General features: G+C 40.3%; 1 protein-coding gene across 2 annotated transcripts in view; it reads left to right on the top strand.

Annotated features, from left to right (window-relative positions):
- chn1 (chimerin 1) overlaps positions 1 to 24,932 on the top strand; it is a 157,038-nt gene extending 132,106 nt beyond the window's left edge. For both annotated transcript variants that reach the window (XM_060827931.1, XM_060827932.1), the window contains 3 exons: positions 8,497 to 8,634; positions 19,606 to 19,711; positions 24,673 to 24,932. In XM_060827931.1, the coding sequence (XP_060683914.1) occupies positions 8,497 to 8,634; positions 19,606 to 19,711; positions 24,673 to 24,844 (416 nt within the window). In that variant the 3' untranslated portion in view covers positions 24,845 to 24,932. The remainder of the gene's footprint in view (positions 1 to 8,496; positions 8,635 to 19,605; positions 19,712 to 24,672) is intronic.
- The last annotated feature ends 1,615 nt before the right edge of the window (positions 24,933 to 26,547 follow it).

The raw sequence follows: 26,547 nt of genomic DNA, 5'->3' as shown, positions 1-26,547 counted from the left end.
TCTACAAATAATTCTACAATATTCTAGAAATATCAAAAGGTTTGGATTTTGTGTCTTAAAATTTTGTTGAAGTAGAAGAACAGCCTTAATCTTATTGAATGGTGGAGTGGGCTTGATTAGCTCCTAGATTTTATGATTTTCTGTGCCTGCTTCAGTCAAAAATATGGTACTTTTCCTTGTTAGTGGTGAAAAACATCTGCAGCCACTCCACATTCACACTTAAAGATTGTCAGTCATGTCGGCAGTCCCACCAGTCTCCTGATAATACCAGTTGATGCTGCTATCGTTAAGGGTCAATCCATCCATATGCACAATGCATTTTCCTATAGATTTGGATTTTTAAGTCTATTTCTCATAGAAAGAACATTCACAAGTTCCGCAGTTGGTTAGCGAGAAGCTTCTCTGACTCAAATTAATTCGGCTAGAGCATCAGTAGTCCCATCTCTTGCCAAATTGTCACATTATAGATAAACTGACTCATATATAAATTGATAAGAGAACTAGTTTAATCCAGTTTTGCATTATATCTGTGCATAAATTGCACGTCTCTGGTATGGTACTTCAAATATGTTCGTTTAGTGGTGGTGTCTAATGGTTAGTGTGCTTGTTACCTCATGCTTTAAGTTCTTACCACTGGCTAGCAGTATAACCGAAAAAAGAGTGCCAAGTGTGTCGACATATCCCACATGATGTAGCTTCCTAATCAGCAAGTTGTACGTAGCATCTCCCATGACAACAAACCTAAACTAAGTACCTCACAGATTCTGGCTAATCTCAGAGAGAATCTGGTAGTTGGATGGCATGTCTTACTGGCCCACTGGCTTACGGTTAAGCACTGGTGCCCACAAATCTGACATCCAGCTCCATCAAATAGTTCCGCTGCATTGTAGCTGTTGCAGGGGAGAAGACAACTAAAGGATTCAACCCCCACAGTAATTGATCAACTGCAATGTGGCTTTCTGTCAATTCTTGCAGCAGAATGTGGAAGGGAGCTGGGAGACTCTCAATAAAAGCTTTTGTTCAATTAGCATAATTAAACTAATTTCTGGGAGAGATCATCACATATTGTTGGTTAGCTACTGCCTGGCTGAAGCCAAATAGTCCTCAATCAGTTAGATGCCTGCTTGCTTTAATTGGGTACTTGGACCTTAGAGGGTCAACCCTCAACAGGTGAGTGTTGATCTATCCAAGAGAAACTCAGCAAAGAGGATATTTGTCTTTCACATTGCAAACTGAAATGTTAGGACCATACATCGTGAATGTACCAATTACCTTCTGCCATTTCACAATGTACACAGGATGACTGTGATTGTTAAACTAATTACAAAGCTCACTTCTACCCCTAATGTCCAGGATCAGTTATGCAGGGCATCTGATCAAGCTATTAACAAAATTCCTAGCATTGTGGAACTGTACCTTCGAGACAACTTCAATGCAAGAGTTGGTAAAGATTATGTAGCTTGACCAAACTGTACAGGATTTCAGGGGATTGACAGGATGACAAAAATGAACGGTCATTGCTGGTGTTATGTTGATTCCAATGGAGTTTCTAATAAATAGCTACTTCTACACTGAGCGATGCCTCACAGTGTCCTGGAGACATCCAAGATCACACTACTGGTACCAGTTAGAATGCAGTATCGAAAGTGTGATGCTGGAAAAGAACAGCCAGTCAGGCAGCATCTGAGGAGCAGGAGAGTCGACGTTTCGGGCATAAGCCCCACCCCCACCCTCCTATTAATTTCTCAGCAACACCCCCACATTCCTGATGAAGGGCTTATGCCCAAAGCATCAATTCTCCTGCTCGTCAGATGCTGCCTGACCTCCTAAGCTTTTCCAGCGCCACACGTTTTGATTCTTGATCCCCAGTATCTGCAGTCCTCACTTTCTCCCAGTTAAAACATATTATCACATGGACCAGATTCAACAGTGTCACCACCAGTCATAATTATATAGTGTTGTCGGTGACACTGACCACTCCCTATTGTGTAGCAATGTCCGGCTTCAACCAAAGAAACAGTACCACTCTAAAAAAGAAAAGTTTTCATCAAATTTGCTGTACCGCTGACCAGAAAAAACTCAATGAGTTCCTCAACTTCCTTGATCTGACTCTTTTGGACAACATCTAAAGCCAGAATGTGTGTTAAGGTGGGATCATCTGCATAGCACCAGCTATAAATATACACTGACTGCATAAGGGGAAGGAGATCAGAAGAATGTTGTCTTGTTTGAGCCTTATTGGACTGAAATGAAGTCAGTTACTGTGGTCAAGAGAAGAGCCCTCATGGACTGCAGACAAAATCTCAATGCTCTCAGAGCTGCCATTGTCATGTTTCAACAGACTGCTTAGCACTGGTTGAAACTGTAACAACATACAACCAGCTGCTGAATCAGGGAATGCTGGAGGGGTGTATAAAGAAATCAAGAAAACAGTAAGCCTGGCAGCAAGCAAATCAGCCCGCTTGAAGACCAACAAGAATGATTAGCACAGACCTAGCAAACAGATGGACAGGTGAGTGGTGCATTACACTGAATTCTGCCTAATGGAGAATGTTAACTGAAGAAGCTTTCAGCCTCATTCCAGATTTCCTGTCATGAAGGAGTTAAACAGCAAGCCCGATACTTTGGAGCTGAACAAAGCCATTGACCACCTTTCCTGCAGTAAATCCCTGAGAAACTGTGGCATTCCATCTGAAATAGTCAAAACAAGAAAACTGGCAGTGCTGAAGCATCTCCATGAACATTTATGCCTCTAGACAAACAAGATCACACTAACCGCAACAGTTATTAAGACATCATCTTGTTAAATAGTGAAGATGTTTGCTCATAATGGCAGCAAGTATTTATCCTGAATCACTGTAGCTTCAGGGCTAAAAATCAACAGTTAGTATGGTTTTATCACTTCGGAAATATATCATGAACTATGCATTGTCTTCAAAGTCCTCACCAAGGCTTTTGATCGTCTCAGCAGAGACAGGCTCCTTAAACTGCTGCAGAAGTAACTGCCTGTCTGGATTTCTAGATATCATTTCTATTTCAATCAGAACATGTTTTGTCAATTATTTTAGAGCAAAATCAGTTCTCAGGATCAGTTGTGGGATGAAACGGAAGTATGATCTGGCACTGACTCCTTATGGTAACATTTTCTTTTATCCATGCTGCTAGTATACATTTTCAGCAACACAAATGTTGCCGTCTACCTGTGTGCCTGAGCTGATATTAAAATGTTAATCTTGGCAAGACTGCATGCCTAGGTCCAGTTGCATTATGACCTAGTCTGTGAATTGCTGTTTGCTGATGACACTGCACTGGCATTTTGTGCAAAGGTTCATTTGCAATAGATTGCAGATGGGTTCTCCTGGTTCTGTAGGGGGTTTGGACAGACAAATAAGTTACCAAAGTCCAAAGTATTTAAGGGCCAGAATGTGGAGACTCCGGTTTCCATCAGCATCAAAAACCTCACTCTGGACAGCTTCACAGTCCTTGGGCCAGTAATTACAAGTTACCTGTCACTTGATGCCAAAACCAGTACCAGGATAGCCATGGTACAGCTGTCATGTTAAAGTTGAGAAGTTCAACAAAAAGCTAACTGAAAATATAAAGCTCTGTGTCTACCAGGCTTCGGCTCTCGCCAACAAAACATAGACAATTTAGGCAAGTCAAGAGGAGCGGCTGTACAGGTAGCACCTCCATTGCCCGAGGTGAATATTAAGCACAGGAGGCAATGGCCTAGTGGTATTCTCACTGGGCTGTTACTCTAGAGACCCAGGTAATTTTTTAGGGACTGGTGTTCAAATCCCACCATGGTAGATGGTGGAATTTAAATTGAATAAAAATCTGGAATCAAGAGTCTAATGATGACCGTAAAACCATTTTTGATTGTCAGGAAAACCCATCTGGTCCACTAATACTCTTTAGCGAAGAAAATTTCCTTCCTTACCTGATCTCCATTGTCTCTCCTACATGACTACAGACCCACAGCAATTTGGCTGATTCTTAACTAGCCTCTAGGTTGAGTAAGAAATGCTGGCCTAGACCGTGACACCCTCATCCCATGAATGATTTTTTTTATTAAAAAGCATATTACAGCAAGACAGAGTAATGAATATAGAAGTACATAAGTGTGCATGTTTGCTCTTTTCAATCAGTGGTAACTCCGTTGGCTGGATCATGTGAACAGAGTGGATGACAGCCACATCTCCAAAGCAACATGCTTTATGGGAAGTTTGCTAATGAGAGAAGACCAATAAGTTGTCTACATCTGCAGACTGGGATATCTGTAAGCAAAACTTCAAGTTGACCAATATTGGAGTCAATGCATTAGATATCCTTGCTGCTGGTCTTTCTGCCTCACAGCAAATAATCTGTCAGGGCATGGAAAAAAACAGAATACAAAAGAAAGTGAGCAAATGGCATTGGAAACTAAGAACTATTGGAAGAAAAGAAATCTGTCAACCTCAGCACAGTGCTAGGCATCTGTGTCAGCTCTAGAACAGTTTGCCACTCAAGGATTGGCCTCTACAGTTACATATATACATGGCTGCAAGGGGGTGGATGATAGAGTGGACATGGAGAACCAGTGAAGGCAGGAGTTATAAATTTCAAATTTATAAAGAGATTCTTACCCAAGATTCAAGCTCGTAGTATTGGAGGCAATATATTGGCAAGTGTAAGAGAAAAGCGGAGTGAAAACACAGGAGACAAGCAGAACTCAGGCGAGTGGAACTTTATTCATGTAGAAACTGGTTAATGCAGGGAGAGGGCCAAAGGATCTTCCCCCGAGCCTGGCCTCGACATACAAATTCAGTTATTCATTTAATCTTTAGTTCAGATCAGAAGATAGATCAATGATACACTGTAACTTGCCCAGCAAAAAGCAGTACTTTTATACATTTCTGTATTAAATGATCACAGACAACTTGGTTACAGTCCTTCCCTCCGGTAAAACACCTAATCAATGTCAGCATCCTTAGAATAGCCTCAGGTTCTCATGGTTCCATTGTGTTTACCAGGCACTATATAATATCTAGTCTTTGGGATCTTTCTATGCATCCTGTTCATTCACATTCCAAAGTTAATTGCTACACTCCTTTTCAGGCTGGCTTTATCTATAGAAGCAGTTTGAATTCTATTATTTATTGTATCTTGTGCTGTCTTTAATTCAGTTATTAATAAATTCAGTTATTCCTCTTATATTACCCACAGTCTGAATTATGTGTGCAAAAATACAAAAGTTAGTTTTAACTTGTTGCTATAAGATTTGTAATATTGATTTTTGTTAGGAAGTTAGTTATAAAGTATAAGGTTAAATACAGTTTTTCCTACTCTTAGTATTTTGTGATTAATGGGCTGTAAGCAATCTATTTTGTTCAGGGCACATGATGATATTTCCTGAAGCTAATTAACTTTCACATCTAGATCTAAATGTTTTTTTTTAATACTTTTATTAAACATTGGTTATTTATTTTTATGCTAAAAACTATCTTCATAATCCCTTAGGGAATTTCTAACTAGAACCTATTGCAGACTAATTCATTTTAAAGAAATAACTACAAAATAACTTTTAACTGTTGTTCTGATAATGACTTAAAGAGGTGACTGGGCTTATTCTGTGCCTGGTGTTCATCCATTCACTGGGGCAATTTTTATTTCCTTTAATGAAGGCTAAGATTAGTCTATTCAATACTGTCTGAAATGGTGTAACTTTGTTCAAAGGTGTCATTTTCTTTAATTAAAGGCTGGAATAGATTGTTAGTCTTATTTATCTCCTGTCAGCCATCTCGTATTTTAGAGCTAAGACAGGTTGCCTTTTTGTCTGTCAGCCATTTTGTGTGAGCAGACATGGGCCATTTTGTTATAAGCATGTATAGTACATCCCTTCAGCCAAAATTGAGGATTCTCAACAGATCAAAAACAGAATAGATATACATAAACAATATGTAAGCTGGCAGACTGTAACTAATGGGTACCACAAGGATCAGTGCTTGGGCCTCAGCTTTTTATCTGCATCAATTACTTCAATGAGAGGACCAAGTGTAATATAAATTTGCTGATGATACAAAATTAGCTGGAAATATAAGCTGTGAAAAGGGTGCAACAAAACTGCAAAAAGATATAGATGGCTTGAGTGAATGGATAAAAACACTGTAATATAGGAGTCTTCCATTAAGGGTGTTAATGTTGGTGTCAGAACTGGAAGTGAGCAACACTTTACACTGGGGTTGGGACAGCTGGTCACACATGATCATGAAGTGGCCAGCATACTAGCTTTGTCTGGATGAACAGCACTGCAAATCATTTTGCACAGACCAGCAGGAAGTCACCACTCCAATCGCTATCTCCCAAGGTCAAAAGTCTAGGCACCACTTTTAGAGGGTATCTAGATAGGCATTCATTTCCTGCAAATTGGAAGCATCAGTCTGGCTATTGGTCTGGAGACATTTGCAATTTTTGATTTCTGTAGAAAACTTACTGCTGATACCATCATTGCGTCTCAGTGCATATGAGCGGCCTAATGTGTCAGTAACACCATGCTGGGAGAAAGTGAGGACAGCAGATGCTGGAGATCAGAGTAGAGCGTGTGGTACTGGAAAAGCACAGCATCCGAGGAGTAGGGCAATCAAAGTTTCGGGCATAAGCTCTTCGTGTAAATTCCCCTTCAACCAACTAGGAAAGGTGAAAAGTCTTGTTTTGAAGGGATGACATTCTGGAAAGAGCATTCCCCTCTGAGCAAGACGCGGGGACAACCGTTAATTGTTATACAAACACAGCTGGTTCACTAAGAAGGAGGCTATTAAAGATGGGTGACAAGTGCTGGTTCAGCCAGTGAAACTGACATCCCATGAAAATCAAACTTTCTGCAGCCTCTCCCTGTTGATTTTCTGGCTGCTGCATTGCATGGTCCTGAGCCAGCCTCTACTAGTTCCTCTGTAACTGCACCATCGATATTAGAAGTTATTCGCTAAGGTAGTGGCACAGTGGTAATGTCACAGGACTAGCAATCCTGAATAGCCAATCTTCTGGGGAATTTCAATTCCAACATGACATGATGAAATTTTAATTCGTAAAAATCTATAATTAAAAGCTCTGTTGATTGTCGTATTTAAAAAAAACTCTTCTAATTCAGTATCATCAGGCTGTTTGGAAGATAATCGTATGTTAAGTTTTATTACAAAGAAATTGAAGTGGAAGAAACAAGCTGCCTTACTTCATTATATAAGGCCTTAATGGGATCACTCAACTAGAATGTAGAATTTTGGTTTCTTTACCAAAGGAAGGATATGATTGCTGTAGAGAGAGTGCAGCAAAGATTCACAAGGCTGATTCCTGCATGATTATCCAGCAGAGAAAGATTAAATAGAGTACGCCTATATTCCAGGAGAAAGTGAGGTCTGCAGATGCTGGAGATATTAGCTGAAAATGTGTTGCTGGAAAAGCGCAGCAGGTCAGGCAGCATCCAAGGAACAGGAGATTCGGCATTTCGGGCATAAGCCCTTCTTCAGGAATCCTGAAGAAGGGCTTATGCCCAAAACGTCGAATCTCCTGTTCCTTGGATGCTGCCTGACCTGCTGCGCTTTTCCAGCAACACATTTTCAGCTACGCCTATATTCCCCAAACTTTAGAAGAATGAGTGACCAAACTGAATCATAAAATTCTAAATGGACTCAGTCGAGTAAGTAGATGTTTTAGAGAATGATTGCTGATTGGGAAGTCTGGAACTAGCGGTCACAGTTTTAGAATAAGAAGTCAGCCATTCAGGAAATGAGGAGCATCTATTCAAAGGAGAAGGACAACTCCGAATTCTACATTGCAACAAGCTATACATGTTCGGTACTTGAGTAAATTTACCATATAGATTATTGGATTTTGGGCACAAAGGAAATTAGGAGATGGAAATGGAACAGGAAGGTGCAGTTGATGCAGAAGATCAGTAATTAGCAGGCTTAAAGCATAAGTAACTTATTCCTGCTCCTGTTTCTTATGTTCTAACTTTGATACAATTCATGTATAGTACTCACGATTTGGAGATGCCAGTGCTGGACTGGGATGTACAAAGTTAAAAATCACACAACACCAGGTTATAGTCCAACAGGTTTAATTGGAAGCACACTAGCTTTCGGAGCGACGCTCCTTCATCAGGTGATTGTCCCCTGATGAAGGAGCGTCGCTCCGAAAGCTAGTATGCTTCCAATTAAACCTGTTGGACTATAACCTGGTGTTGTGTGATTTTTAACCATGTATAGTACATGTGATTAAAGAAAATGTCTTACTTTTCAGGATGCTGTCTAACATTCGTGATGATCATCATTATATCTGCAGTGTATTCTGCCATGCTTTCCTTGTAGGAGGATGTTATGTGAAGACATTAAAGAAATGGAAAAATTAAAATAGGTTTACTATTTTATATTAAACTTATTGAATATAATGCAAGAATGTCATCATTATATTGTGCTGAAAATGTTTTGCATTGATTATTTGTAAATGTTTGTGTTCTAGATGGTGAGAAAGCAGATATTTCGGTAAATAATTATGAAGATATAAATATAATCACAGGTGCACTTAAACTGTACTTCAGAGATTTGCCCATTCCACTTATTACATATGATGCCTACCCAAAATTTATTGAAGCTGCACGTGAGTATATTGATTTTATTTTTTATCAAATTTTCATATTATTGATTTATGTATAATGTATTTAAAATGAATTTAAATATTGTTGAACTTGCTAAGTCCCACCATTTGTCAGTAACAGTGTAGATATTCTGTTCAGTGTTGGAAACTCTAATTCCAACCTTAACTGGGTTAAAAGTCACCCATTTAACTTTGGATATCTTCTGCACTGGATATTCCTGGAATGGAGCTTCCTCTTACGAGGAATGCACAAAACCAGTAGTGAAGAGAATCTGTATGGAAGCAAAGATCCCTCTTGCAACAGTAAGTGTGTCATGTTTGTGATTTAAATGTCCAGGAAAGCAGTCAGATACTTTGACAGCTCCTGTGAAAGGTAGTATTTAAGTATAAGTGGATGAGGGGATTAGTGGGCCAGGTCGGTGTGGGGTCATGATGCCATTTGGATGGGGTGCAGGTAAACAAATGAGTGTTTAGTATAGAGGAGTGCCCATTCTGGCAGCAGCAGAGTCAGAGATCTTGGGTCCAATGGGTGAAAGGATTTGGGTGGACTAAGGGAGAGGTCAGGCCAGTCGGGTCTGAAGGAATCAGGCAAGCATTGTGGGGGAGGGGGGAGTGGTGAGAGGGTTTCATCAGATCAAATGTGGGTTATAGGGTGGGTATTTGTTTCCAGGGTACTTCAGGTTGTCAGAGTGAAGCGTTGTTTCAAGTCAGGAAGCTGTCAGTCTGATGGTGGAGGGTTTAGAAGGGGGCCATGTCTACAAGATCAGGTGCAGGAGAGGCTCGAATCAGATCAGGTTATGGGTAATGATCAGGCCAGGTGAGTGATTGTCAGGGGTCCAGGGTGTCACGTTTCGGAGGAGAACAGTTTTTTGGGTGTTTATTGATAAGTCAGGGTTTCATTTTAATAGTTACCCAAGAGTTGTAGTAGGTTTTTGATCCTGAGTAACTATTAAACCTGAATAGGTCCACAAATTATACAGTGTTATTGGATTCTCTTAGAGAGTTTGAAATGTAGGGAAACTGCCTTTCAGAAAATTCTGTTCCCTGGATGATTCCCATAGTGTCTGCTGTTGGGGATTTCACATGGTCCCGTCACTGAAATCTGTGCTGCAGCAATGATTCTTTGATCTTTAGAATAACTGTGACAATGTGTTTGTCAATTTGTAAGCTGTAATTGCCTGGTCTGAAATTGACTTTAGGTGGCGCTCTAATGTAATTTACAATTCCACCAAATCACCAATTTGTTACACTTTCCAGTCAGAGAAACTTGTAAATATATTAAGAGTTTGATTTCAGTCTATCTGCTATTTCACACATTTGCTTACCTAATGGCTTAATACCAGTGTAGCATCTATAAAGCTTTACAAATGAGGTAAATATATTTCACGTCATCCACTCATATATCTAAAGATCACTGACAAACTACCGTATAGTTATGTTGGTTCTATACAAACAACCAAATTTGCTCCAGACAAGATTTTCCAGGAATCACAGATCTGACTGGAGAAGTGAAGTAGGGGGAAAGCTGTTACTGATTCACAACATGTAAGAATTCCGGTCTTAGAACTCTAACTTTGTAAATATTTAACCATTTAATATCCATTTGTCCTTTTAAGACTATAATCATGAAGGTGATAAGATATAATCCGGTATTGCTAGCAAGAAAAGTAATACTAATTGAAAGCTAGGCAGCGCTGTAATTGGTTCAAGTTAGATATTGCTCTGATTGACTCAAGTGAACACATGGTCTCCTTTCCCTATCACTTTAATTTTGGCAATCTTTGGTATGCAGTATCCTGTCTCTTAAATATTCAACTTTGTACAGAGCACACTTATTGCTGGCAGCTGTTTTTCTAATCCTTTGTGGTACTCAGTTCATACTCATGATCAACGACATTCCTCAGACACTGATTCATGCAGTACATGATTCATCACTGATTTTGTTTAGAGCTGGAGTCACCTCTAATGCAGTAGCTATCATGGGAAAATTTCCTTGTTGACTTATATCTCAAATATGAAAGCAGTGTGTAAGGTGCCATTCATTACTTTGAGACCCGTCATTCTCAATGTTTAACTGATGTATAGGTATCAATATTGTATATCGTGCAGAATTCTTAATAAAACCAGTGCTTGTCAGTGTTTGTCTGAAGTGACTACGACGCTCGTGTCGAATTTTTATATGGAAAATTAATATTAAAATTAAAAATTAATATATTGCAAAATAGTATGTGCATATTACGATGGCATAAAACATTTAGATTAATACAGAAATTATAAAACTACTGCATACATAAAATCTATGTATTTATGAGACCAGTATGTACATTGTATAAAAATGAGGTAACACTATACCCTTATGAAATACAGTAGAATATGCTCAGTGAATACATGTTCATAAAGTAACGAGCATATAAAAGACTACAGTCGGAATCTTATAGGGGACTGAGTGACATGGATTATGGCGAGATGTGTGACAGAATTGGGTGATAAGTATGGCAAAGCCAATCTTGATGTTGTGAGCAAATCTCGCCGTTTTTTATGCCTTTTTCAAACAGCGTGGCAAGATTCTCACTAATCATCAGTGAAATGCCAAACAGCGATGAATGATTGTTAAATGTTTTATTCATGGCACAACTCACCTCGTTAATATTCAGTCTTCAATCTTACCAAAATCACGAAATGATCTGAACATCAGGAAAACTCAACAAGGAAATCAGAGCAGGCATTTTGTTGATTCCGCTCTGGCCAACCTCCATTTTGGACACTCGCACCAACATCTCAGTGCCACTTGTTGGGCACCACTGCAGACATTAGCATCTCACATATTCCAGACTCTAAGAACCCATGTGGCACATCTCCAGTCCATTTATAGGATACTTCTGCACTTTAGTGCTGCAACTATCATTGTAATGCAAGGACATTGTGCACTCAAGAATTTTCACCAAGCTCAGGGACTGGAGCAGAGTTCACTCACTTTGTTCCACTTTGAATGCTCACAACATCCCTGCCTTGCATGGCTTTGCCTTTCCTTTTTGTACTTTGTCCCCTCAGCCAGGGAAAGCAAGCTCATATTACTGCTGGATTAGTGGTGCTGGAAGAGCACAGCAGTTCAGGCAGCATCCAAAGTGCAGCGAAATCGACGTTTCGGGAAAAGCCCTTTGTCCTGATGAAGGGCTTTTGCCCGAAACGTCGATTTCGCTGCACTTTGGATGCTGCCTGAATTGCTGTGCTCTTCCAGCATCACTCATCCAGAATTTGGTTTCCAGCATCTGCAGTCATTGTTTTTACCTCATATTATTGCTGTCTTGTCATTCCATTTAGTCAGACTAAAAGCTGTGAAGCTTGACATAGTTGTCAGCAAGCCTCAGTCATATCAAGACAATTGCCTTCACTATGGAGTTCCTGTTGCAGTAAGTCAAGGACAGACCCCATATCAATCCGGAATGAGCTCAAGGTGGCCAGAATCAGGATCTTTCCCTGATGAGGGGTGAGAAGTCAAATGACAGGCAGAACATCACCTGCTTTGACTCTTTCTCCCTATTGTAGACAGCATTCTTAGTGAAACAAGATAGGGATAGGTATTACAGGGAATGAAGGTAGGTGACACAGCTTGTAAAGGTGTTTTAACCAAGTAAGTGGGCAGTACAAAGGGTGTGCGGTGTTAGTGATGTTGCAGGTTGGAGTGGATTAGGACAGTTGAGAAGATGACACAAGCAATAATCAAAGTTGTAGAGTGAGAACGTTGGACCAAGGTGAGTACATTAGAAAGGATAGTGAGTGCAAGGTATTGAAGAGAAGATAATGCCACTTACACTGCGGGGCGAAGGCGGTCATTGACCTTCCTCCTATAGTGCTGGACGTTCCTCCAGACAGTTGAGACTGCACAAACCTCACAAGCTCAGACCAGGCTGCATGGTCTGGTGTCATGGCCTCCACTGTTGGTCTTGGGGCAAAAGGAAGCCTGAATCATGCTATCCTGCAGGACCTCCAGTGATCTGTCTATAAAGCATGGCACTGATTTCCCCATCTGTTATGATCAAGGTAAATGTCAGCACCTATGCAGGCCAGCTCCAGATTTACAGTGCTTACCCTAGTGCACAATGTGGAAAGGATGCCAATGAATTCTGGGATATCTGCCGAGCAGCAAGTTTTTCTGGGAGCAGCACATATTAAAAATGGGTGGAGATTGGACATGAGAGGCACCATAGGTGCATAACAATTAATGAAGCAAATTTGGTGAGATATGGCAAGAGAACTCACTAGGCCTTGCAGTGAGAAACCTTGCAAAAATCAAGCAACTCAAAGTTAGTCAGAAAAATGTAAGCAAAAGAATCACAGGACTTGATTCTCATGCATTACAATACAACCATGATGCAAAGGAGTGACATATACTTTTTCCTTGAAAGAAAGTGACTGCTTCATTTGTGTGCACTTAATGTTCCCAATTTGTTGCCATGGTAAAAATGTAACTAATATGAAATAGTGGGTCCAAGTGGAAGGCTCTGATACTTGTCTTACTTATCAGGTTTCAATGGTACATTTAATGGCAAGTAACTTTGTATCTGAGTGCAGCTGCAGACAGTGGACCATCCAACTTTGCCTGTCTTCACAGAAACTGATGACATTTTACATTTTTTACTTCACGAAAGAAGTCTAATTAAACCACAAACCATGATTTTGCACATGGGCCTAAGGCCTATTTTTGTACATGTATAATGTCAAAATTCTTTGATTAGTTTATACGATTACAATCACATTATTAAAATATTTTATTTCTTTAATACTTCTCCTTCAACACTTTGAACTCCAAATCATTTATTTTGTTTTCAGTAGGATTTTATTCAGAATAAAAATGAAACAATGTATTTTATGTCATTGTATATTGTCTATCAATATGATTGGCTGCTTGCTCTACTTCGTGAGATAACTCGGAACATCCCCTTGATTTGGCACCATTCACACTAATATCAGTAAAAGCAAAATCCTCGTTGCACGGTCTGCTAGATCCTTATGAATAGGCATCTCAGAGATCAGCAACATGCACTGTTGCTTAGCCACTGACTGCAAAGAATTTGGCCATAATTGGTGAGGGGATTTTTTTTTAAGTTAGAAGTACTCCTTCCCCATTTTATGATGGTATCTTCAAGCATTCTAATTTGTATCAACAGGAAATAAGGCATTCACGTTAAGTTTGCAAATGTTGCAAATTTGAATAATCTTTTAAAACTTCCGTGGGGGCTAAATTGGACGACCTTTGAAAACAGGCATCATAAAAATGATTAATAGTGCTAATCATGCTGTTCATTGGCTCCAAGCATCAACAAGTGTCTTAAAATTGCAACTTAAAGATTGTTAACATCTGTTATATGAAACTGCATTGTGACTTTTGGCAGGTGCTTTCAGTTGTGTAGGAAGTGAATCTGATCTAAAGAACATGAAGAGCAGCATAAAAGAAACAGAATGAGCTCCAATATATTTGGATGCTGCATTGGAGGCCTCAGCAGACAAAGCAGAAAGTAGGATTGATGATGTAGAACTCTGTATCTGCAAAAGACTGGACTCCCTTCAAAAAATGGTAAAAACGAGGACTGCAGATGCTGGGAACCTGAGTCTGGATTAGAATGGTGCTAGAAAAGCACAGCAGGTCAGGCAGCATCCAAGGAGCAGGAAAATCGACATTTCGAGCAAAAGCCCTTCGTCAGGAATAGAAGCAGGTAGCCTTTAGAGTGGAGAGATAACTGAGAGCGGGGTGGGGGGAGAAAGTAGCATAAAGAACAATAGGTGAATGGGCGTGGGGATGGAGGTGATAGGTCAGAGAAGAGGGTGGGGGAAGGTAGCAAAGAGTGCAATAGGTGAATGCGGGTGGGGATGAAGGTGATAGGTCAGAGAGGAGGGTGGAGTGGATAGGTGGAAAGGAAGATAGGCAGGTATGACAGGTCATGTGGACAGTGCTGAGCTGGAAGGTTGGAACTGGGGTAAGGCGGGGGCAGGGGAAATGAGGAAACTGGTGAAATCCACATTGATGCCCTGGGGTTGAAGTGTTCCGAAGCGGAAGATGAGGCGTTCTTCCTCCAGGTGTCAGGTGGTGAGGGAGCAGTGGTGGAGGAGGCCCAGGACTTGCATGTCCTTAGCAGAGTGGGAGGGGGAGTTGAAATGTTGGGCCACACGGCGGTGGGGTTGATTGGTACAGGTGTCCCAGAGATGTTCCCTAAGGTGCTCTGCAAGGAGGCGACCAGTCTCCCCAATGTAGAGGAGACCGCATCGGGAGCAACGGATCCAATAAATGACATTGGTCGATGTGCAGGTAAAACTTTGATGGATGTGGAAGGCTGCTTTGGGGCCTTGGATGGAGGTGAAGGAGGAGGTGTGGGTGCAGGTTTTGCAATTCCTGCGGTGGCAGGGGAAGATGCCAGGATGGGAGGGAACCTGGTCAGGTCCACGCCCCCCAAAAACCCACCCTACCTTCCCCCACCCTCCTCTCTGACTTATCATCCACCCCCATTCACCTATTGTATTATATGCTACTTTCTCCCCACCCTCACCTCCCTCTCATTTATGTCTCCACTCTGCAGGCTCCCTGCCTCTATTCCTGATGAAGGGCTTTTGCCCGAAATGTCGATTTTCCTGCTTGAATACTCCCTTCAAAAACATGATGATAAGACACCAACCATAGAAATCTATGCCACTTAGTTCAGACTTGACTCCAGCCACTATCATTAACTTTATCTGTACCTCACTTATTTTATAAACTACTATCAGGTCACCTGTCAACCTCCTATCCTCAGTGAAAAGAGTTGAAAAATGTGGTGGTGGAAAAGTACAGTAGGCCAGGCAGCATCCGAGGAGCAGGAGAATCGACGTTTTGGGCATAAGCCCTTCTTCAGGAATGCACGGATGCTGCCTGGCCTGTTGTGTTTTTCCAGCACCACATTTTTCAACTCTGGTCTCCAGCATCTGCAGTCCTCACTTTCTCCTCAGTGAAAAGAGTTCCAGCTTATCCAGCCTTTCTTTATAACTCGAACATATCATACCTGGCAATATCATGGTAAATTTCTTGTGAACTCTCTCCAGCTTGATAATATCCTTCCTATAACTGAGCAACCAGAACTGGACACAATATTCCAGAAGAGGCCTTATCCATGTCCTGTATATAATTCCCCCATTTTCTCTCTCCTTCCAATTTTAAAGAGTGGGGTTACATTAACTATCATCCAGTCCATTGGAACTCTTCCAGACTCTACAGAATGCTGGAAAATGAATACTAATGCATTCACTATTTCTAGGGGCACTTCCTTAAATACTCTGGGATGCAGAGCTTGAGGTCTTGGGGTCCTATTGAGTTTTAATTCCATCAATTTTCCCATTACCATTTCCTGACTAATAAGAATTTCCTTCAGTTCCTCCTTCATGCTTACCCCTCTGTCCCCTTGCATTTCCAGAAGGTTATTTGTGTCTTCCTTAGTGAAGACAGATCCAAAGTATTTGTTAACTGATCTACCATCTCTTTGTTGTCCTTTATGAATTCGTTTGATTCTAACTGCAAGGAACCTACATTTGTCTTCACAAGTCTTTTTCACTTCACATATCCAGAGAAGCTTTTGCAATCAGTTTTTATGTTTTCCACAGGTTTACACTCATATTCTATTTTCCCCTTCCGAATTAAACTCTTTAACCTCCTCTGCTGGATTTTAGATTTCTCCCAGTCCTCAGGTTTGCTACTTTTTGTGGCCAATTTATGTGCCTCTCCTTTGGCTTTAGCACTATCCCTGATTTCCCTGGTTAGCCAAGGTTGAGCCACCTTCCCTGTTTTACTTTTATGCTTGTTACAGATATACAATTGTTGAAATTCATCCATTTGTTCTTTAAATATCTGCCATTGATGATCCACCATCAACTCCTTAGTGTCCTTCAAGATTAGAGTGGCGCTGGAAAAACACACCAGGTCAGGCAGCATCCGAGGAGCAGGAAAATCAATGATTCAGGTAAAAGCCCTTCATCAGGAAGAGCTTTTGCCTGAAACGTCGATTTTCCTGCTCCTTGGATGCTGCCTGACCTGCTGTGCTTTTCCAGCACCACTCTGATCCTGATTATAATCTCCAGCATCTGCAGTATCCACCTTCCCTTAGTATCCTTTTCCAGCTTATCCTAGCCAGTGCATGCCTTATAGGATCAAAACTAGCCTTCTTTAAGTTCAGAACCCTAGTTTCAGATTTAATTGTGCCACTCTCCATCTTAATGAAGAATTGTACCATATTTTGGTCAGTCTTCCCTGAAGGATCTCGCACCACAAGTCGCTAATTAATCCTCTCTCATGATATAATACCCAGTCAAGGATGGCCTGCTCTTTAGTTGGTTCCTCAAAATATTTATCGAGAAAGCCATCCATCATACATTCCAGGAAATTCTTCTCCACCACATTGCTATCAGTTTGGTTAGGGGAAAGTGAGGACTGCAGATGCTGGAATCAGAGTTGAGAGTGTGGTGCTGGAAAAGCACAGCATGTCAGGCAGCATCTGAGGAACAGGAGAATCGCCTTCAGGCAAGTGTTTCCTGATGAAGGGCTCTTGCACGAAACGTCGATTCTCCTATCACTTTGGTTAATCCAATCAAAGTCACTCATAGTAACTGCTTTACACTTACTGCATGCATCTCTAATTTCCTGTTTGATACAATCCTCAAATTCTCAACTACTGTTTGGTGGTCTGTACACAACTCCCATTAATGTCTTTTTCCTTTGGTGTTTCACAGCTCCACCCCTACAGATTCCACATTGTCCAAGCTAATGCCCTCCATTACTGTTTTGTTCATCTCTTCCTCCACCTCCCTTCCCTTTCCATCTGCCTTTTCTGAAAATTGAATAACCTTGGACGTTGAGTTTCCATCCTTGGTTACCCTGGAGCCAGGTCTCCATGATGCCAATTACATCGTATCCATTAAAAACTGTCTGCACAGTTAATTCGTGCACCTTATTGCAAATGCTGCTTGCATTGAAACACAGAGCCTTCAGCTCATTTTTTTTGACATTTTATTGCCATTTTAAAATTGTATTGTGGCCCTTTTTGATGTTTGTCTTTGACTTCTCTGCCTTCCACTTTCACTTTTCCCCTTACTGTCTTTTGTATTTGTCCCCACATTACATCCCTCTGACCTCCTGCATTGGCTCCCATCCCCCTTCATTATTAGTTTAATCCCTCCCCAAAAGCACGAGAAAACACTCCTCCTAGGACATTGCTTCCAGTTCTATCCAGGTGCAGATCATCTGGTTTGTACTGGTCCACCTCCCCAGAACTGATATCAATGTCCATGAAATTTGAGTGCCTCCCTCTTGCACATTCATCAAGCCACGTATTCATTTTAGTTAAACTGCCATTACTACTCTGACTAGCACATGGCACTGGTAGCAATCCTAAGATTACTACCTTTGAGTCTTATGTTTTAGTTTATCTGCTAACTCCCTAAATTCAGCTGTATGACCTCATCCTGCTATGTGTCTATATTGTTGGTACCTATATGCACCACGACAACTGGCTGTTCACACTCCCATTCCAAAATGTCCTGAAGCCACTCCGAGACATTCCTGACTTTTGCACCAGGGAGGCAACATACCATCCTGGACTCTGGATTGCAGCCACAGAAATGACCATCTATTCCCTGTGCAATTGAATCCCCTAACACTATAGCTCTACCACTCTTTTTCCTGCTCTTCTGTGCAGCAGAACCAGCCACGGTACCATGAACCTGGCTGCTGCCACCTTCCCTGGTGAACAATCTCCCCCACAGTATCCAAAACGGTATATCTGTTTTGAAGGGAGATGACTGCAGGAGACCTCTGCACTACCTTTCTACTCTTCCTCTCCATTGGTCACCCATTCCCTACCTCTTCAGTAATTTGTATCTGCAGTGTGACCAACTTATATTATCCACGATTCATCAGCCTTGTGGATTCTTCAAAGTGAATCCAGCTGCAGCTCCAGAGCTGTCAAGTTGTCAGACAGGAGCTGCAGCTGGGCACAATTCCTGCATATTAAGAACATTGGAACGGTCCCTGAATTCCCATACCCCACGAAGAGCATGACACAGGTCTGGGATCTCCTGTCATGACTTAAACCTTAAGTTAACAACAGGAGAAAAGTGAACAGAAAATAGGAATCACAGCTGCTGCCTGTGACTTTGCAGTTAAACTTCCTTCTACTTTGGCTTTATCCTCGTACCTTCAGCAGCTGCAGTAGTTTGCTCCTCCTCTGACTGCCTTACTTCGCTGCTGATCACCTTCCTCAACGAAACCTGGTATTCACTTAAGCCTACACTTAAACCTCCAGCCGGAGGTTTAAGAACCTATGCTAATCTCACCTATTTTTTTTCCAATTGATTCATCGTGGCCTATCATTCAGGGTTGGGAAGATTCCATCCATTGTTCCTCACTAAGGTTCAAGCAGTAGACTTGCTCCCCAGGCACTCTGGCAGATTTGGTCTCCTACTGAAAACCCTCATCCCTCTTTCAGTAATTTGCCTTACTCTGCCACTGTTCATTCTACAAGTCATTCTGTATTTTATCTGGAATACCTCTTAGAATTTCCTGTTTGGGAATCAATTAACTTGTGGAAACTTTGAAGTCAGCGAATGCCAAAGCATTTCATGTAGAGTTTTGTAACATCAAACAACAAAAGAAGGTACCAAACACTTGTAGATTTGCATGAATGGTAATAAAGCAATCAGTTAACACTGATTTTTAGTTGATGGATCCCTTTAAATACAGCAAGTAAACATGTTCCTTTGTGCTTCTGAACATATGATCTGCCTGTTCTGTTTATCGCATGGGTGTGAGCACAGTTACTAATATTCATCAATATTATAATCATAAAATTTCACCTCATACATTTTCAACACCATATTGGAGTTATAAGAGACTAATAAGGGGCAAAACTGAGCACTAATGAGCCCGATTTCTTGACATTGATATTATTTTGATTGCAGAGATTCCAGAACCTGATGAGCGATTGGAGTCAGTCCATGAAGCACTAAAAATGTTACCACCTGCACACTGTGAAACCCTGAGTTACCTTATGGCTCATTTAAAAAGGTAAATAGATCATGACCATTCATATTAACCATTTATAAGTGCTGTCATGTTAGGAAACTTTAAACTTAACCTTTTGATGTAGTTTTTTCTAGAAGCATTTCAAGTTGTTAAGCAGTGAATGTAACTTGTAATTAAATTATTTTATGTACTATACTTTTGTTCCCTTGTATGTCTCTCCAAAAGACATTATTCCTGACTTAGAGGAAACAAATTTAAAATCTCTTTAATCAGTCTGATGGTGTATGAAAAGAAAATCACAGGGGATCAATTATACCAAACCAGTTTCTCTTCATCATAGAATAAATTCAGTTAAGAATAGTGAACTTACAATGTTGGAACATTATACTGCAAAGGCCTATTGACATTGGAATTCAAATTGTATCAATATTGCTTTTTGTACTACCATTACACTTTTTTTAAAGAAACCCATTTAATAATTGCCTTTTTTTTTAATAGTTCAGTATTCCAGTTCTGAAGGTTACAGTTTATATTACAAATTAGTTTACTATAATGACCTATTGCCTTCTAATGACCCGATCTTAATGATCGATAGAATATTAAGGCTGCAAGTGTTAGGTTCTGTGTCAGATAGCAGTTGTCAGGGAAGAGTTTATGATGGAGACTGAAGATATTGCATTTGGTCTTTTGATGTTTTGATGAAGAAACTTTCTGCTCTTTAAATAGCGTATATTGAACAAGAAATCTGACAAATTGGAAACAATGGAGGGATTGAGATAAGTAACAGTGAGGCAGTGTTTGGTATTGTCCTTGCACATGTGAAATATTGCACGTTTTCCTGGAATCCATTGTGAAGGATGAGATTTCGAAATATTTAGAAGTGTATAGTAAAATAGAGCAAATTCAGCATGGTTTCATAGCAGAGGTCATGCCTGAAATCTACTAGAATTCTTTGAGGAAGTGAGGAACAGGTTAGACCAAGGACAGCCAATGAATGTTATCTACTTGGACTTCAAGAAAGCCTTTAACAAAGTGCCGCACAGGAGGTCCTGAGTAAGGTAAGGGCCCATGTGTTGGAGGCACGTTGCTAGCACGGACAGAAGCTTGGCAGCCAGTAACAACTAGTGTTCCTCAAGGCTCAGTGTTGGGAGCACAACTTTTCACTTTGTAGATTAACAATCTAGATGAAGGAACTGAGGGCATTCTGGCTAAGTTTACAGATGATGCAAAGACAGATAGAGGGACAGGTAGCATTGAGGAGGCAAGGAGGCTGCAGAAGGATTTGGACATATTAGGAGAGTGGGCAAAGAAGTGGTAGATGGAGTACAAGGTGGGAAAGTGCGAGGGCAATCACTTTGTTAGAAAAAAATAGAGGTATGGACTATTATCTAGATGAGAGAAAAGATTCAGAAATCTAAAGTGCAAAGAGACTTGGAAGTTCTTGTCCAGTATTCTTTCAAGATAAACTTGCAGGTTAATGCAACAATGGCATTTATTTTGACAGCACTTGAATATAAAAGCAGGGATGTACTTCTGAGGCTCTATAAGGCTCTGGTCAGGCCACATTGGAGTATTGTGCACAGTTTTGGGCCCCATATCTCAGAAAGATGTACTTGCCCTGGAAGGTATTGTGAGGAGGTTCATGAGAATGGTTCCAGGAATGAAAAGCTTAACATATGAGGAATATTTGCAGAGTCTGAGTCTATACTTAATGGAGTTTAGAAGGATAGGGGGGGGGATCTAATTGAAACTTACAGAATACTGAATAGCTTGGTCACAGTGGATGTTGGAAAGATGTTTCCATTGGTAGGGAAGACTAGGACCTGAGGGCACAGATTTAGAATAAAGGAGAATGGAGATAAGGAGAAACTTCTTCAGCCAGAGAGTGGTGAATCCATGGAAGTCACTGCCACAGAAGGCTGTGGAGATCAGGTCATTGAGTTTATGCAAGACTGAGATAGATAGGTTCTTGATTGTCAAGGGGATCAAGGATTATGGGGAGAAAGTGGGACAATGGGAATGATAAACTTATAAGCCATGATCGAATGGCAGAGTAGACCCGATGGGCTTAATGGCCTAATTTTTGCTCCTATGTCTTATGGTCTTATGTCAGCAAGGGTAGCATGTAGAGGATAAATAGGAATAGACCCTTGTTGAGCACCAGTGTTAACCATGCAGGAATGGCATTAGAGATAACTTGACTAGCTTTAACTGTATAGATAACAATGGAGCAGGAAATTACAGTCCCAGTCAGCTGAATCAAGGATAGACTGAGCAACCATGTCAAAGGTTTCATGCAAATTAAGAAGCTCAACAAATTGTAGCTTGCCATGATTACCATCACCTAGCATGTGGTTTTTAATGCTGTAAAAGAAATGGAAACTTGATTGGAGTGATTTAACCATGGGTTGTGGGCAAGATGGGCACAGACTTTGGAGTCAACAATGCATGCAAAGATATTGGAGAGGGAAAGGAGATTAGAGAAAGGGTAGTCAGTTTCCATGAGAAGCGGTCAAAGATGTACTTTTAAGGGAGAGGGGTCATAGCAAAAATTTTGAAGGACAGGTATACAGAACTGAGAGGAGCTGTTAGTGTCAAATATCATGGAGGTCAGAAAGCAAGATTGGATTGTCACCAGCTTAGTGTGAATAAAATCTAATACTTCAATGAAGTATGATCCATCTTGTTCTAAGCAAGGAATGTAGCTGAATGGACCCCCTAGCATCTACCAAGGCACAAGAAATAACAGTGGCAAACACACTAGGTACTGCAAACACTTATTACCCTGAAAACATTATTACATTAGTACTGGAAATTTGTTACAACACTGGCATTTACCCAGCAATGTGAAAAATTAGCAAGATACGACCTTTCTATAAAAAGCCAGACAAATCCAATCCAGCCGATTATCACTTTATCTATACGTACTCGATCATCATCAAAGTAACGGAACAGGTTTGTTGTTCTATCAACATCCATTTCCCAGCAATAATCTGTTCACTGACATTAACATTCATAACATTCACTCAGCTCCTGACTTCACTCCAATCTCCAAACATAGACAAAAGAGCTGAACTTTAGGGATGAGCATTCGCTTATCATCAAGGCACCATTTGACCAAGAAGTGCATCAAGGAGCCTGAGTAAAATTGGAGTCAGTGGAAATCAGGGCAGAACTTGCTATTGGTTGAAGTTGAACCTAGCTCAAAGGAAGCTGGTTGTGGCTGTTGGGTGTCATTCATCTCAGTCCCAGACATAAATGCAGGAATTCCTCAGGGAAGTATCCACATTCAGTTGCTTCATCAATGGTCTTCCCTCCACCAGAAGATTAGAGGGTGGGGATGCTGATGATTGTACAATGTTTAGCAGTATTCATGACTCAGACTCTGAAGTACTTGTGTTCATATGTAGCAAGACCGTGACAATATCCAGGATTGGACTGATGCCACAAAAGTGCTAGGCAATGACCATGTCTAACAAGACCGAAGCATATCATGGGAACTTGGCATACAATGGCATTACTAGCATTGAATTCAAAAATACCACCATTCTTGAGCTGTCATTGACCAGAAACTGAACTTCACCAGCCAAATGATAGCTACAGTAGCAAGTCAATGGCTAGGAATTCTGGGGTGAACAAGTCACCACCTAAATCCCCAGTGCCTGTCCATGATCTATGAAGCACAAGTCAGGAATGTGATGGAATGATCTCCACTTGCCTGAATAGGTACAGCTCTGATAACACTCAGAAGTCTTGACATCGTCTAGGACTAAATAGTCATTTGATTGATACTCTATTCACCACCTTCCACATCAATTCCTTTCACCAGCATAAGTGGGAGCAGATTGTTTGTCTGTAAATGGACTTCATTAACTCTCTAAGGCTTCTCCAACAGCACATTTCAAATCCACCAAGGACAATGGCAGCAGGTGCATAGGAATACCACATCTTCAGTTCCCCTCCAAGCCACATGCCATCTGGCATGGGGCTATACCATTGCTGTAGTCAAAAATTCTGAAACTCCCTAATCTCAAGGACTATATTTGTTCAAGAAGGCAGATTACCATTTTATCAAGGTCAAATTGGGATGGACAATAAATTCTGCCCTAACTAATGATACTCACTTCTCATGAATGAATAAAACATAGGCTGATGGAGCAAGAGGTGGATCTTGTGGACAAGATGAACTCAGAGGGCATGATGGGATATTGAAGAGAAGTAAAACTATATAAGTTAGGGCTGGCATGGGGTTTGGCCCTGGAAAATGCTTTTCTCGGTGGGTGAGCAACCTTATGACAAAGAAGTCCATGGAGATCAGGATGAAGAAAAAGATTTTAGGCCAATGCTTTGTGGGAAGAAGTAGCTAGTTGGTTATCTGTGCATTGCAAGATATTCCTGGAATAATAAAGACTGTCAAAGTTTGGAAAAAGTTGATTAGAATGTTTGACACCACAAAGTTTTATTAGATGACTGCAGCGGCTCAGAAGAAATTTCCTTGAGCTTTATCCTTGGAAAATTTAAGAAGATTGAATTTAGTTGCCAAGAATGCATGAAGGATATGTTTGAATAGAGCAAACTTAGTAGACCAAAATACCTGTTTGATACTTTGTTCTTACATATCTAGTTGTATCCTATTTAAAAATGATACAACATTACAAAAAGAAAATTCTTAATTACTGCTTTTAATGGAAGTTATCAAGTTTTAAACAAATGTAATGCCATTAGATAACATTTCTAAACAAAAATATATTTCAATGCAGGGTAGCTTTGAGTTCAGTACAGTTTATTCTTGTTTGTAAAAGCACAGCAGCCATCTCAACTTTTCTACACTTTGAGTATCTGATTGGAAAACTGATTAGAATTAGGATTGAATGTTAAAAGTACCGATATACTAAATTGTATTAATTTCCAAATACTGTTGATTTGTTTTTAATTCCAGTCTTTTATCAAAGTAAGTACTGGAATTCAGTAGTTACTAAAATGGATTATTGCATTTTTTCCAGGGTTACTCTACATGAGAAGGACAATCTAATGAATGCCGAGAATCTAGGAATTGTGTTTGGACCAACTCTAATGCGAGCTCCAGAGCAGGATCCCATGGCTGCCTTGAATGACATACGTTATCAAAGACTGTTGGTTGAGATGCTCATCCAAAATGAAGATATTTTGTTTTGAAACTGTTAGGAGGGAAATTTTTAAAAAATGGTAGGAAGAATGAGTTAACTTATTTTACCTGGGTAATTGTTTGAGTGAGCAGGTTGAAATGACAGCAATTCTTTGTACTTTTTTATTGTGTACTTAACTCAGACACATCATAATGTAATTTGGAGAACTAAACCTTCGAGGTTGGACTTGGTACTTTCATATAAATCAAAGCTGCTGCACGTACTTGTCAGAGATCTTCAATTAAAATGAGAAAATGTTGCTTTTTTAATCATATATTAAGTGGAATTTGCCTCATGTTTGTAAAATTGTGAGCATTTGTTGAAATATTTAACTACACTTGTATTTTAACAGTTTATGATTCTGGACTAAGGATAAATCTACAATACCAGATGTCAGAATATAATATTGATATTGCATTCAGTGACACATTCCAGTGTTTATTTCTGCATTTTGAACTATAATATTGTTTGTCAGAGTTGTGTAAATTGTGCTTATAGATCTCTATTTGAAACAAAATGCTTTGTATAATATTTCTGTACAAACTGCATAATCAGGATCAGTTTCACTTGAAACACAAAACAAACACTGATTTATTTTTTGTGTAATCTTTGTTTCTTTTTATATTGGCATGCAAGCATTAATTTATTAAAATTTACATCTCCAATGTATTTTTTAGAGCAAAACTTAAATTAGTTGGATATTTGGTGAAAGTAGCAATTTTGTGAAATTACTGAATAGTTATTTAATTGCTGTGATTTCAAAATAGACTCATAGAATTGTACAGCACGGAAACAGACTTTTCAGACCATGCTGAGCAAATATCCTAAACTGATCTAGTCCCATTTGCCAGCATTTACCCCGTACCCCTCTAATATTCATGTTCATATACCCATCCAGATGTCTTTTAAATGTTGTAGTTGCACCCACCTCCACCACCTTCTCTGGCAACTCATTCTATACATGCGCCACCTTCTGTATGAAAAAATTTCCCCTTAGGTCCCTTTTTAAATTTATCCCATCTCAACCTAAACCGATGTCCTCCAGTTTTGGACTCCCATACCCTGGAAAAAAATACCTTGGCCAATCACCCTATCCATGCCCCTCAAGATTTTATAAACCTCCAAGATCACCCCTCCACTTCTGATGCTCCAGGGAAGGAAGCCCCAGACTATTCACCCTCTACCGATCACTCAAACTCTCCATCAATGGCAACATACTTGTAAATCCTTTCTGAACCCTTTCAAGTTTAACAACATCTTTCCTATTGCAGGGAGACCAGAATTGAATGCAATATTCTAAAAGTGGCCTAATCGATGTCCTATACAGCTGCGATATGACCTCCTAACTCCTATATTCAATGCACTGACCAATGAAGACAAGCATGCCAAACACGGCCTTCACCGTCCTGTCTACCTGTGATTCCACTTTCAAGGAACTATGCACTTGCACCCCTCAGTCCCTTTGTTCAGCAACACTCCCCAAGGCACTATCATTAAGTGTATACATCCTGTCCTAATTTACCATATCAAAATGCAACATCTCTCATTTATCTATATTAAACTCCAACTGCCACTCCTCAGTCTATTGGCCCATTTGTTCAAGATTCCGCTGTACTATGTGGCAACCTTCTTCACTGTCCACTACACCACATTTGGTGTCATCTGCAAATTTACTAACCATACCTCCTGTATTCACATCCAAATAATTCATAT

This window comes from Hemiscyllium ocellatum, chromosome 7, assembly GCF_020745735.1.
Source record: "Hemiscyllium ocellatum isolate sHemOce1 chromosome 7, sHemOce1.pat.X.cur, whole genome shotgun sequence".
In the NCBI taxonomy this organism is placed as follows: domain Eukaryota; kingdom Metazoa; phylum Chordata; class Chondrichthyes; order Orectolobiformes; family Hemiscylliidae; genus Hemiscyllium; species Hemiscyllium ocellatum.
Note: the sequence above shows the minus strand (reverse complement) of the source record. Positions and strands in the feature narration are given on the sequence as shown.